This window comes from Eptatretus burgeri, chromosome 10 (genome assembly GCF_056783735.1).
Source record: "Eptatretus burgeri isolate ZD-2024b chromosome 10, Ebu_testis_v1, whole genome shotgun sequence".
In the NCBI taxonomy this organism is placed as follows: Eukaryota; Metazoa; Chordata; class Myxini; order Myxiniformes; family Myxinidae; genus Eptatretus; species Eptatretus burgeri.
Genome location: NC_140970.1, coordinates 46,519,073 through 46,532,719, shown reverse-complemented (window position 1 = coordinate 46,532,719; position 13,647 = coordinate 46,519,073). Strand labels below are relative to the sequence as shown.

Here is a 13,647-nt window from a genome sequence, read left to right as displayed (position 1 = left end):
AGAGCAGGGGGCAAGGCTGGAGAGGAGTCGGTAGAAGACAGAAAGACCACCGACCAACCTGCGGTGATTGAGTGAGAGGCCCAAAGACTCAGCTTCATTGCGGGAGATGCCGATGATCTTAAATGCCCTGGTTTCGACAGCGTTAAGCCGAGAAAGGTGGGAGGCAGGAGCACCAGCCCAGAGGGGAGAGCAGTACTCCATCAGGCTACGGACAAAAGCTTTGTAAGTGGTCAGGAGCTCAAGAGGGCCGAGGAAGGACTTAGCACGACGGAGGATTCCCAGTCGGCGACTGGCTTTTGAGGCGAGGTTGGAAATGTGACTTTCCCAGGAAAGATCATGGCAGATAGTGAGACCTAGAAGCTTGAAAGAAAAGACTTCTTCCAGAGGATTGTTGAGAAAGTGGATGGGGGGGTTTTGTAAACGGTCCTTTCGAAGAGACATAGTGAGAGTGTGAGATTTGTCTGGATTGAAAGACATGTTCCACGTGTTGGACCAGTTTGTGATTTTATCCAGATCTGCAGTGAGCGAAGAAGCTGCTGCTTGCCGGTCTGAGGGATGACAGATGGTACGGCAGAGGGTGGAGTCGTCGGCAAAGAGAAATAGAGGATTTTCCAGAGAGTCCGAGAGATCATTGATAAAAACCAGAAAAGAACAGGGCCCAGAACGCTACCTTGAGGAACTCCAGCCTGCACAGGAAGAGGGGATGAAAGAACTCCATTTAGGGCCACACGTTGACTGCGACAGGAGAGGAAGTCTGCGAGCCATGAGTGGAGATGGCCTTGAATACCATGGGAAGAGAGTTTGGTGAGTAGGGCAGGGTGCCAGACTGTGTCAAAAGCACGTGATATGTCCAGGGATACGGCTCGGATTCTGACAATTCTGACATTCCAGACAATTCTGTGCTTCCAACTTTGTGGCAACAGTTTGGGGAAGGCCCTTTCCTGTTTCGGCTTGACAATGCCCCCCGTGCACAAAGCGAGGTCAGGTCAGGTATGGGAGCATGTGCCAGAACAGCGCGTCGCTGCGTCCACTTTCCGTCGGTACTCCAGGGGCCTCCGTCTGGCCATCCCCCAGGCAGATGCCAGGCCCATCCCCATCTCCTTGAGATGGTGGTCAACCTGCTGCAACCATGAGGCACGTGGTCGGCCCACTGGCCTCCTCCACTCATGAGACTCCCTCGCTGAGAGAATCTGGTGAGCAGGATCAGCATCAGGAAAACGAGCCACATGTCCATACAGCCGCAACTGACGCTCACGGACTATGCAGGTAACAAATCTCATCCGAGTCTCTCTCAGCAACCGCTCGTTGGACACAAAATCCGACCAGCGATAGCCAAGGATTCTCCGAAGACACCTGGTACCAAAGGAATTAAGTCTCCGTCTCAGATCCTTGGTCAGAGTCCAAGTCTCGCACCCATAGAGCAAGACTGGAAGTACCAAGGACCTGAAGACTCGGACTTTCGTCCTCCCGCACAGGTACCGGCAGCGCCACACCCCATGATCCAGTGAATCCATGACTCCCCAGGCCCGACCCAGACGTCTATTGACCTCTGACTCGCAGCCAGCAGAGACATGAATATCACTGCCAAGGTAAGTGAATCTCTCCACGACCTCAACATCCTCACCACAAACAGACACAGACAGGACAGCAGCATCCAAGATGTCACCGAAAGCCTGGATCTTAGTTTTGACCCAAGAAACCCGTAATCCCAGCGGCTCCGACTCTTCATTCAGCACTTCGAGGGCCCCCAAAAGGATGTCTAAAGTCTCCGCAAAGATGACTGCATCGTCTGCAAAATCAAGGTCCGAGATCTTGACATTCCCAAACGATGCACCGCAACTTGATCTCTCCGACATCCTCCCTAAAATCCAGTCCATACAAGTGCTGAAAAGTGTGGGGGCAAGTACACATCCCTGACGAACTCCAGTAACAACTGGAAATAAGTCAGAGGTGGTACCACCACACTTCACAGCACTCTCAGAACCAGAGTAGAGTTCAGACATCAGATCGATCAGTTTTGGTGGCACCCCACGAAGACCAAGAATCCTCCAGAGGACATCCCGATTCACTGAATCGAACGCTTTACAGAGATCAACATAGGCTGCAAGCAGCCCCTGCCGAAACTCTCGTCTGCGTTCGGTGAGGACATGAAGGGCAAGGATACGGTCAATCGTTGACCTCTTTGGTGTAAAGCCTGACTGCTCTGGACGCTGGTGCTCAAGCAGATGGTGGCGAACCCTATCAAGAATTATCCGAGCAAAGACCTTGCCCGGCACTGAGAGCAGCGTCACCCCTCGGTAGTTGTTGCAGTCTTGGCGATCACCCTTCCCTTTCCAGAGAGGGACAACAAGGCCCCTCTTCCAGTCAGTTGGGATGATGCCTGCGTTCCAGGCAGAGCACAAAACTGCATGCAATGACACGAGTGCAGCATTTCCACCAGCCTTGAGAAGTTCGGCATGGATGCCACAGATCCCTGGAGCTTTGCCCCGTTTCAACTGGTTCACCGCAGCCCGTGTTTCCACAAGCGAAGGTGGACCACAGTTGATTCGTGGGTCAGCAACAGGGATTGTAACACCCTTGACGTCCAACTCGACAGCTGGGGGATCAGCCTGGTACAACCGCTCAAAGTAACCGGCCCAGCGGGCCTTCACTTCAGACTCCTCTGTCAAGAGCCTACCACTCTCTGCTCGAACTGCAGTGCTCCGAGGGATGGGCTTGGATGAACGTAATGCGCGAATTCCCCTGTAAGCAGGACGAGAATCACCTGTCCACAGGTGATGCTCTACCCCCTCACAGATTCCTCGCACATAGGCCTCCTTGTCCACCCTCAGTGCACGTACAGTTTTACGCCTCAGCTCCCTGAACAGCTCAGCTCTGCCATTCAGCAAAGCGAGGTCGATACAGAAATGGTATGTTGAGATCGGTGTGGAAGAACTTGACTGGCCATGACCTCAACTCCATCGAACACTTTTGGGATGATTGGAAGGCTGACTGTGAGCCAGACCTAATCGCCCAACATCAGTGTCTGCCCTTACTCATGCTGTTGTGGCTGAATGGAAGCAAATCCTTGCAGCAATGGTCCAACATGTAGTGGAAAGCCTTCCCAGAAGAGTAGAAGCTGTTATAGCAGCAAAGGGTTGACTAATTCCATCTTAATGCCCATGATTTTGGAATGAGATGTTGGATGAACAGGTGTCCACATACTTTTGGCCATGTAGTGTAGTTCCGAAGATCTGTATGCTAACAAGCCATTCACCATTTCTCACTTGACCAGAATGGTTCCATGGAAAAGCACGTACACATGCCATAAAACCAAGTAACTCCAAAGTTATGCAATCATTCAGTTGCCATACTGCTATTAGTGAATGATCAGGATGGTGTAGAACAGTTGTGAGATGTTAAATCTGCAAGCACGACATCACACATCACATTCAGGACTGGGAACAGGGTGGTTTCCCGCATTATATGTCTTGTAAGCCCAACTACCTCTCTCACTTGCATTCGTTAGATAATAAATGACGTTACCAATAAAATATTCTAAATTCTGCATAGGCTTATATTGCAGGTAGCAGTGTATCAGGTGACACTGCTTTTTATAAATGGGCAGTTTTTTTCATAGACCACAAGTCAGCCAGAAGTTCCATTTGTTTTCATATTGTGATGTATCCAATATAACACCATGGGGATGTCCTAGATTGCAACCTCGCTCTTCTCACCCTCCCTCAGAGAAATTAAGCTGATAAACTGGTCTATTGAATTGATGTGGTGTCGATATGGTCTGGTCATGATGGTCCAAATGGTGTGTGCGTATTTGTGTGCGTGTGTGCGTGCATTGTATTTTGATCTACTTTTCATGGGACCTTTAACCTCTACCAAATAATGCCGGCAGACAGGACGCACAGTATAATATCCATCCGAGGGACAGCACACATTGATGAATCACCCTGTCTGTGAAACACCGAGATGAAAGTTTATAGCTAAGTCGAGATTCAAACCCAGGCAAGACAACTTAGAGGCGAATGTGTGTACATCAGGCCATCCTGACATATATGTATATATATATATATATATATATATATATATATATATATATATATATATATATATATATATATATATATATATATATACAAAACACTTGCATGAGTACTGATTATTATCATACTGATAGTTGTCTTGCACAAAGAAGTTGCACATTTTGCAATGAAATTATTGTGCCACTTTCAGCAATGAACTGCCTCTCATTCAACAACGACAGAGAACCATAGCTTCTGGTTCGGTTAACAAAGAGATCATCAAAGGGCAGCTGTTTCATCCTTCAGGTAAAACATGGTGGTCTTGGTCAGACCATTTTGATGAATAACATAGAACCAATTCTCAGCTGATGCTTCTCGAAGGGTGAACCATCTGTCGTTGGACAACCTCTTTGTTACTGACCTCATACATGGTGTCCACGAGTTACCATTCCAAATTCAAACCATAACAAAAGGAAATGGGATACAACGATGCGGTTTGCTGCGACTGAAAACATTATCAAAGTTTTATTGACTCTCTTTTTTTCGTTTCCAGGTCTCTACTGTGACACTTGATATCACATTTACTGCAAATGGTGTCCCCACAAAAATGCGGTGTGTGTTGCCTGGTTTATAGAGACCAAATCAGCCACACAGGTTCAGCGACTCTTGAGGACGACATATGGAAGGCAGCCACCATCGAGAAAATCGATTCGTGAGTGGCACAAAAAGTTTACGGAGACTGGTAGCATCCTGCAAGAGGAAGGGGACAGGCCGGCCAAGTATCAGTGGTGAGGATGTTGAACAAGTTGGAGCGCAGTCCCCATATGTCCATTCAGTTTCGGATAATGACCGTGACAATTCTTGACAATAAAATGTTGAAAAATGTTCTTTCACATGCAGCAAATCGCATCGTTGTATCCCATTTCAGTTTTATTTACTTATTGTTTGAATTTGGAACGGTAATGTGTGGTATTGTTCTTCAACAGTTCCCATTCTTTGTATGAATGAGATATTGCTGTACAATCTCCACGATATTTTTAGACCATATTTGAGCATGTAGGTGACTCGCATGTTGCTTTACATGTTATGCACATGACTAACAACTGATTCTCTCATACTCTACTGTGGATGTGTAGGATGTCATACTCTACTCCTCTATTATCTTATACTCCACTCTGCAAGTGTATTTTTTTTAGCCTCCGTGTGGCCTTAACTTTCAAACTAAAATCGATTCTGATGCAAGAAAGAAAAAAATCTCAAAATATTAAACAATCAAAAAAAGTGGCAGCACAGGTAGATTGGTTCATTGTCATCAATATGGTCACGTAAAGTATGGGAGCATGCGCCGGAGCAGTGCGTCGCTGCGTCCACATTCTGCCGGTACTCCAGGCCCTGGAGTACCGGCAGAATGTGGACGCAGGGAGTCCAGGGGCTTCAGTCTGGCCATCCCCCATGCAGATGCATAGCCTACCCCATCTCTTTAATATGCTAATCAGCTTGCTGCAACCACGAGGCACATAGTGGGTCTGTTGGCCTCCTCCACTCATGAAGCTTCCTCGCTGAGAGAATCTGGCGAGCAGGTTCAGTCAGGAGAACGGGCTATATGCCATACAGCCGCAGCTGACGCTCACGGACTATACAGGTAATAAATCTTATTTGAGTCTCTCAGCAAATTCTCGTTAGACACAAAGTCTGATCAGCGATAGCCAAGGATTCTCCAAAGAGACGAGGTACCAAAGGCGTTCAGTCTTTTGTCTCAGATCCTTGGTCAAAGTTCAAGTATCACATCCATAGAGCAACACTGGAGCAACATACACCAAGGACTTAAAAACTCATACTTTCCTCTTCTTGCATTGGTACTGACAGTGCCACACCCCATGATTGAATCCATGACTCACCAGGCCCATCCAAAGTTGTCTATCGACCTCTGGCGCATAACATACAGAAACATGACTATCATTGCCAAGATAAGTGAATCTCTCTGTGACCTCACAAACCGGTACAGGCTAGATATCATCATCCAAGATGTCATTGAAAGCCGGGATCTTAATTTTGACTCAGGAACCCCATAATCCCTGTGGCTCCAACTCCTCATTCAGTGCCTGGAGGGCCCCCAACAGGATATCCAGTCTCCAAAAAGGTGACTGCATCATCTCAGAAATCAAGGTCAGAGATCTTGACATTCCCAAACAATGCTTGATCTCTCTTTCATCCTCCCCAGAATCCAGTCTATACAACCTCTGAAAAGTGGGGGCCAGGAGACACCCCTGACGAACTGCAATAACAACTGGAAAGAAGTCAGAGATGGTATCACCACATCTCACAGCACATTCAATACCAGAGTATAGTTCAGACATCCGATTGATCAGTTTTGGTGGCACCTCACGAAGACCAAGAATCCTCCAGAGGGCATCCCGATTCACTGAATCGAACACTTTGCAGAGATCAACATAGGCTGCAAGCAGCCCCTGCCGAAACTCTCATCTGCGTTGGGTGAGGCCCCGAAGAGCAAGGATACGATCAATCGTTGACCTCTTTGGAGTAAAGCCGGACCACTCTGAGTGCTGTTGCTCAAGCAGAGGGCAAACCTTATCAATAATTATCTGAGCAAAGACCTTGCCCAGCACTGAGAGCAGCATCACTCCTCAGTAGTTGTTTCAGTCCTGGCAATCACCCTTCCCTTTCCAGAGAGGGACAACAATCCCTCTTTCAGTCAGTTTGGATGATGCCTCTGTTCCAAACAGAGTACAGAACTGCATGTAATGACATGAGTATGGCATTTCAGCCAGTCTTGAGAAGTTCAGCAGATATGCCACAGATCCCAGGAGCTTTACTCTTTTCAACGAGTTCACAACAGCCTGTGTTTCCACAAATGAAGGCAGTTCACCATTGATTGGAGGGTCAGCAATAGGGATAGTAACACCCCAACATCCAACTCGACAGCTGGTGGGTCAGCCTGGTACAGCTGCTCAAAGTAACCAGTCCAGTGGGCCTTCACTTCAGACTCCTGTCAAGAGCTCACCACCCTCCGCTCTCACTGTAGTACACCGAGGGACAGGCTTTGAGGAATGCAATGTACAGATTCCTCTGTAAGCCGGACGAGAATCACTTGACCACAGGTGATGCTCTACCCCTTTACAAATTCCTCACACACGAGCCTCCTGGTCTGCCCTCAGCCTCACACACGAGACTCCTGGTCTAAAACATACAGTTTTACGCCTGAGCTCTATGAACAGCTGAATTCTTCCATCAAGCTTGGCCCTGTGACTCTTATCAATGGTATCCAGTGTCCCCTGGGAGACAAAATTCTTCTTCGCCTGACGATGGGATCCAAGACCACCACCAGCAACATCAATGATGGTGGCTTTGAAGGCACTCCACAACTCTTCAGGATCCCCTGAAACACCCAGATCCCCACTCAACTTGTTTGCAAATTTCTCAGCTACCATATCACCTTTGAGCCTGCTCACATCCAGCTTAGGCTGAGATGGTACTATTCTCCTGGATTTGAGCTGCAACTTCAGAGTTATTACAACAAGCCTGTTGTATGTATTGGGTAAATGAGCATGCTGGTAGACCCTGTAGTTCTGGAGCTTCCTCCAGTGACCATCATCGAGTATATGGTAAATTTATTTTGCCGCACCACCAACGATGGAATACCAATTCCAGTGATGCGGCTGTAGGTGCTGAAACCATGAACCAGACACCCTAAGTCCACGACATCTTGTGAAGTCAAATAACTTGGTGCTATTCTTGTTCACAGTTCCAGATCCATGCGGACACCCACACATGCCTCGTGACCATTCATATTGGTCCCAATCGATGCACTGAAATCCCCACGATTGGAAGAATATCTCACCTCCGGCACTGATCAACCACAGACTCGGGCGCGGCATAGAATGTTTCCTTCACAGTGAGATCACCTGCCTCAGTCGGAGCATATCGAGAGATCAGGGAAATGACACCCATAGAGTGACAAATCCTCAGTCTCATAATGCACTCATTGACCGGTGCTACCTCAATTATCATGGGAGTCAACTTATTGGACACAGCTACAGCCATCCTTTGGCATGGTAATTATCAGAGGGACCAAACTAGTAGTGTGACCACCCGCCATAATCTCATCACTATCCGGTCTCCGAACCTCAGAGAGTGCTGCAATACTGATCTTCGAACTGGAGCTCAGATGACAGCAGTGATAGGTGATCATCCTCTCTTAGGGTGAGGATATTCCAGGCACCCATCTGAAGAGACCGCCTCGACTTAACCAGAGGAACTGCCTTCTGGTGGACGACACCTCAGCATCACCCCGGCACACATCACCGCAATATGACCCAGCCAGTTTTCCTCGTGGCTTTCCTCCAATCATAAAAGAATGGGGGTCCTGAAGGCTTTGCCCCAATCCCATCATCCGGTGAGCTTCCCTGCAAAGTGCAGCTTCACAGGAGATACTCCCACGGAGTGGGTTTTTGTTTGTTTTATTTGTTTATCTTGCAAAATGAAGTGTCTTATGGTGGGAGGAGTGTAAATCCTGCCACCAGCCTCCAAGAAAGAGGTACCCAGTTGCAGGAGGACATCTGCAGACACAGTTGGGCAGCTGATATGGATGGCCGTTGGCTCACAAGGAGCTCCTCCACCCTTTGACATGTGTGTGTGTGTGTGTATATATATATATATATATATATATATATATATATATATATATATATATATATATATATATATATATATATATATATATATATATATATATTATTGCGAATTCGCGCCCGCCAGCGTGCGATCGGCCACGTGACTCGAATCGCGGCACATCGCCCACCGGACGGACAATTCTGTCGTGACCCTCTCGGACTAACGCCGGGAGTTAGTCACGGGTGGGCCTTTCGGCCTCACCACGATCGTGCTAATCGGCCACCCGCGTGGGATAGGGTTGTTCGCCAAACTCGACCTACCTAAGTAACCACGCGGATGGTAAACCCGGCGATCGCACTTCGCCGCAGGTCGACTCCGGACACGGGCCGCTTAAGCGGTCCGTTCCGTACTATCGGGATAACCGAGCGGTGTTATCGTCGGCCTCGACGGTTCCGATTAATTACCGGGCGTATTAAGCCCACGACGAACCCGTTACATGAACAAGATGGAGATTCAACAAAGGGAAGGACGCAGAGAAACGGGGAACGATTCAACATGCAAGCACTTTATTCACACGGCACACGGAGCACACATATACAGCCAAACAGAATCAGAAATGCACATAAAGCAATTTAAAACAACAACAACAATGCAGAGCACGACCGAATACGCGAACACACGGCAACACTTAAAAAAATACTACTTGACGGACGGCGCCACCCACAGACATTTACACCAAACCCCAAAAGAAAATGGAAGTGCGACTTCCCTGATCACGTTGAGTCTTCCTTTTGCGACCGCAACTCCGAGCACCTCCGGCGTGGTCCGCGAGCTCGTGCCGCATGTCGCTCGTGTTGTCCGCTTGACGGTACGGACGGGGTTTTAGGGAAACGGATGGGGTTTGTTCGGCGCTGTTTTCCGCGCTCGCGCACGGGGTCCCAGGGCTCGCGCGAGGATCAAAGAAGCAAGGCAGGAACAACAAGCTCGCGACTCGAACCAGAAGACGACCATGAACCAGAAGACCAACATGAAGACCAACCCTCGACCAACCACAACTCAAAGTCCGTCCTGTCCGCCTTTTGTAGCGTGGGGCTCCGCCCTTCGCTCCACCCCGTTTTCGGCTCCGCCTCCCTTCGAGCTTCTTGGAGAAGCCTCTCGAAGGGGGGCGTGACCTCTCGCTCCCCCTCCACCCCGTGCCGTGCGGGGGCCGGGGCCATCAGTCTTGGCTCAGAGCCAGGGAATTATTCCCCCAAAATCAGACCCCTCCTTTACATGACCTTTGACCCCTGCTCGGATCGCACCTCCCCCACACCGAGCGCGGAGAATTTCGACGGGAGAAACAGGCGGGAAAACCCCTGAGCATCGTTGTTGGGTTTTGTTTGTTCCCGGAGATCGTAACCGCACAGGGCCTTAGAATGGCGAGTGGCGAAGATGTGGTAGCGTAGATGGTGGAGGTGGCGTGGTTGTAATGTGGTTGGCGCTGTGGTGGGGATGGCGTGGTTGTTGAGATGCTGTTTGTTTGAAATAAAAGATAGAACAGAAAAAATGGCTAACTCAAAGCGTCGCAGCCCGGATGGATCACATAAATTCCCGCTATACAACGGGTTTGGGCTAACTACACATGTACTTACAGAGATATCTCACCTACGGGACCTGAATGGTGGTTTGCGAATTTCTACAACCACAACACTATATATATATAACACTATATATATATGGGTTGACACAAAGCATGATTGTAACATTCAATAAATGAGAGCAACTTGTGCAAGTCTGCCCACAATGTTAACTCTGGTGAAACACTGTCACACAATATGATGTGAGATTCCGATGGTGATGCAATTCTAAAAGCAGTCTTGTTATTGCTCTAACAGTGTAGAATCGATGGTAATTTGGTGCTAGGACTGATGATTTGCAAACAAGCATCTTGGTGAGGAAGATTAATTGAGTCAACATTCAAAACATCAACTGGATGACTGTGGTGCTTTCAATAGAGGTGCGGCATTCAGGAATTGAAAATTGTCAGTGAATCGTGTTGCTGCAATACTGAGTCTGTAGACAGCATCCTTCCTGTTTTTTTAATATTTTATTTTATTTTTTGTCATCTCTCAAATATTGCAAGTGGGTGTCACAAAAGTGCCCCTCTTTGCATTTTGTCGTCAAAGCAGCCACACTGCTTTTAACTTATTTTTTTATTGAATAATTATTCAGCAGAGGAGACAGTGATATAATCAGGCGCCATAGCCTGAGAGTAAAGAAGAGGATAGGGAAGACAGTAGTAAGGCAGGGGTGTTTTACTCAGAGAGTAGTTAATGTATAGAATGGTCTCCCTGGAAAGGTCATGGCATCAGAAACAGTAGATAAGTTTAAATTGTAATTAGATAGGTGCCTGGAAGTATTATATTGGAGATAGAGGGGTATAGTTTCGGGATGTTGGCAGGACTTTTAGGTAGCTTGAGCATTGATGGATGATTGTATGCATGTGTATGGAGTGCTGTTGGTGGGGGTCTCGTCAAGGGGTGTTGTGTGGTTTATGTTGTGTGCTTTTTACCCAAGACCATCTTCCCCCATGCCCCCTCCCCTGGAAAGAAAAATAAAAAACAAAATGAATACAAAAAATAACACTTTAAAAAAAAAATTTTTTTGCTTTTTTTTCTTGTTTTGATCTGATGTTAGTAAATTGGTGTGGTGTTGATGTGGCACAGGCATGATTGACTGAATGGCTTGCATCTGAACCACCTGCATCAAATTTCTTTGTGTGTGTATCATGTTAATCTCAAGACCCTTGCAATGTAATGACTCTAACAAGGTGTATACACTTGAGTGCATCCACTGTACATGATTGAGGAACGTTTTAGGCAGGGACTCTTTAAGGATTTCGTTTGAAGGGCCCTGTTACTCTGTCATATGTCTGGATTAATGCCCACCCTCCCCGTGGATGAGTTGGTCATATCTGACAGAGAAATTGCTGTCTTGTACTTGACGATAAAAGCTACAAAAATTCAGCTGATGGTGCTGGAATAATAGCTGCACACAGAAGTGTTGTTTGTGAAGGTACAGATGATGTGACCCCCCTGATTTCCTTCACTCTCAAGGACATGATTTATCTTGCAGCTGATGCCTAGTTCATCATTAATCCAGGAGATGAATAGTCCGGATGTCAAACACCATTTTTCAAGATGACCTTGCATTAGGGTCCGCACAATGTTTTTCTGCATTTTTCTGATCACCAGACCATCTGAATGAATATTCCGATTGATGCCTACCCTTGAGCATTTTTGTAGAAACCCATTAATATGCAAATTAGTGGTGGCCATTGTCGAAATTACTATTTTTCTTAATATCTCCAAAAGTAAGCATCCAAATAGCCAGGTTGAGGTGTCTACACCCATGTTTTTAGTGTCACTGTTCATGATAAACCCACTTAAAATTTAATAACATTTAAATTTAGCTCATTAATATGCAAATTAGCAGTCGCCGTTATCAAAATAACAGTTTTTCTTAATATCTCCAGAAGTAAGCATCCAAACAGCCTGGTTGAGGTGTCCAAACCCTTGTTTTTAGGGTCACTGGTCATGATATACCCACTTACAATTTGATAACATTGAAATTTAGCTCAATATGCAAATTAGCATAACCCTACCCCCTGAATTTGTCCGCGCCGATCGGCGTTTTTGCAGTACGGTTATACAACAACAAAACTGTTTGAAAATAACTTGTGCAGAGGTGTTTATCCCCAGTACAGTTGTGAAGAAATGGCTGACCTCAAAAGATCAACAGAATGAACTGTTTCTGATCAAGTAAGTTGAGGCTTGTAATGTAATGAAAGAAACATGGAGAACTGAGTTTTAAGTAAAAGTAATGTCTTCTGAAACAGTAGAATGATCGATATTATTTGCAAGCAAGTTTTTTTTTTTATTTAACATGATCTGTCTGAAAGCAATTGTGTATTTTATTGATTTTTAAAAGTACACAGGGTGGAACCTGTTTCCTGAGAATTTAAAAAAATACGAACAAAGAAATTAAATGTTTACTAATGTTTAGAATGACCTCTATTGTTACAGGTTGAGGCTCCATCACCATGGGAGACTGTTTCTTCAGTCCCTGCGATGCAACTAAAGCTGGAAAACCTCTATTAACAGTTGGTCCAGACAGAGTGCGAAGTATCATCTGGTCAAGCAAAGCAAGACAAGATGGTATACATGAAGACCTTGAACAGAGATTACAGGCAGACGAATCTATCGAGCTCAAATGCCATAGCGACTGTGTGTCAACGTACACATCACGCTCACACATAGAAAGACACTTGAAACGAATGAGTAATGTTTGTTTGGAAGATGCTTCAACAAGCAAAAGAAGCCGCCATTCAAAGATGGCGGTACGTATTTGACTTTAAAGAACATTGCATTTTTTTGCGGAGAAAAGTGCATCATGGACTTTGATAAGAAGAATCCTAATCGTTGGTGGCGAGTTCTCCTTTGTAGGACTGCAGATTGTGTTGATCGGACAACTTTCAAACAAACTATTCTAGATGTTATCGATTCCCGCCAGGATGAAGAAGGACGCCAAGTCAAGATACGATTAATGGGCGCAATCAGTGATCTTCATGCTGATGCGAGATATCACGATGACTGCAGTTCTGTTGCAGCAGTAGCACACAGTGGCAGAGAAACTCAGGACATTGAGCCAGCTGTCAGTTCTACCATCCTATCGATGAAAAACGACATGTTGCGCATCTGGAATTCAGTAGAAGTCCACAATATGTACAAGGATCATGGAGGAAGGCTATACTCGAGACGAACCCTGTTATCCAAATTGTTGGATATACTTGGCTCTGAGCTTCTGGTTCTGTCAGGTAAAGGTGTCGCTAGTTTAATCTCGTTTCGTAGCAGAGCGTCTACTGCGATTAACTTAGTAGCATCAGATGAAGATGACGCCATTGATGTTTCTATAGAACGAATTGCCAAGAAGGTTGCACAGGAATCTAAGCAGTTGTTGT

The 13,647-nt window shown here is 46.4% G+C and overlaps 1 protein-coding gene across 11 annotated transcripts in view; it reads left to right on the top strand.

Moving 5' to 3' along the window:
• LOC147018471 (lysine-specific demethylase 7B-like) overlaps nucleotides 1–13,647 on the top strand; it is a 155,085-nt gene that overhangs the window by 94,996 nt on the left and 46,442 nt on the right. For 3 of the 11 annotated variants that reach the window (XR_015062405.1, XR_015062406.1, XR_015062407.1), the window contains exon 18: nucleotides 4,651–4,804. The exons of 7 other annotated variants lie outside the window; for them this stretch is intronic. Coding sequence is in view for 1 of the 4 variants with exons in the window: in XM_085898121.1 (XP_085754247.1) it covers nucleotides 4,570–4,589 (20 nt within the window). In the remaining 3 variants the exon portion in view is untranslated. Of the gene's footprint in view, nucleotides 1–4,569; nucleotides 4,805–13,647 lie in introns of those variants that run through there. One more of the 11 variants, XM_085898121.1, reaches the window with a different exon arrangement.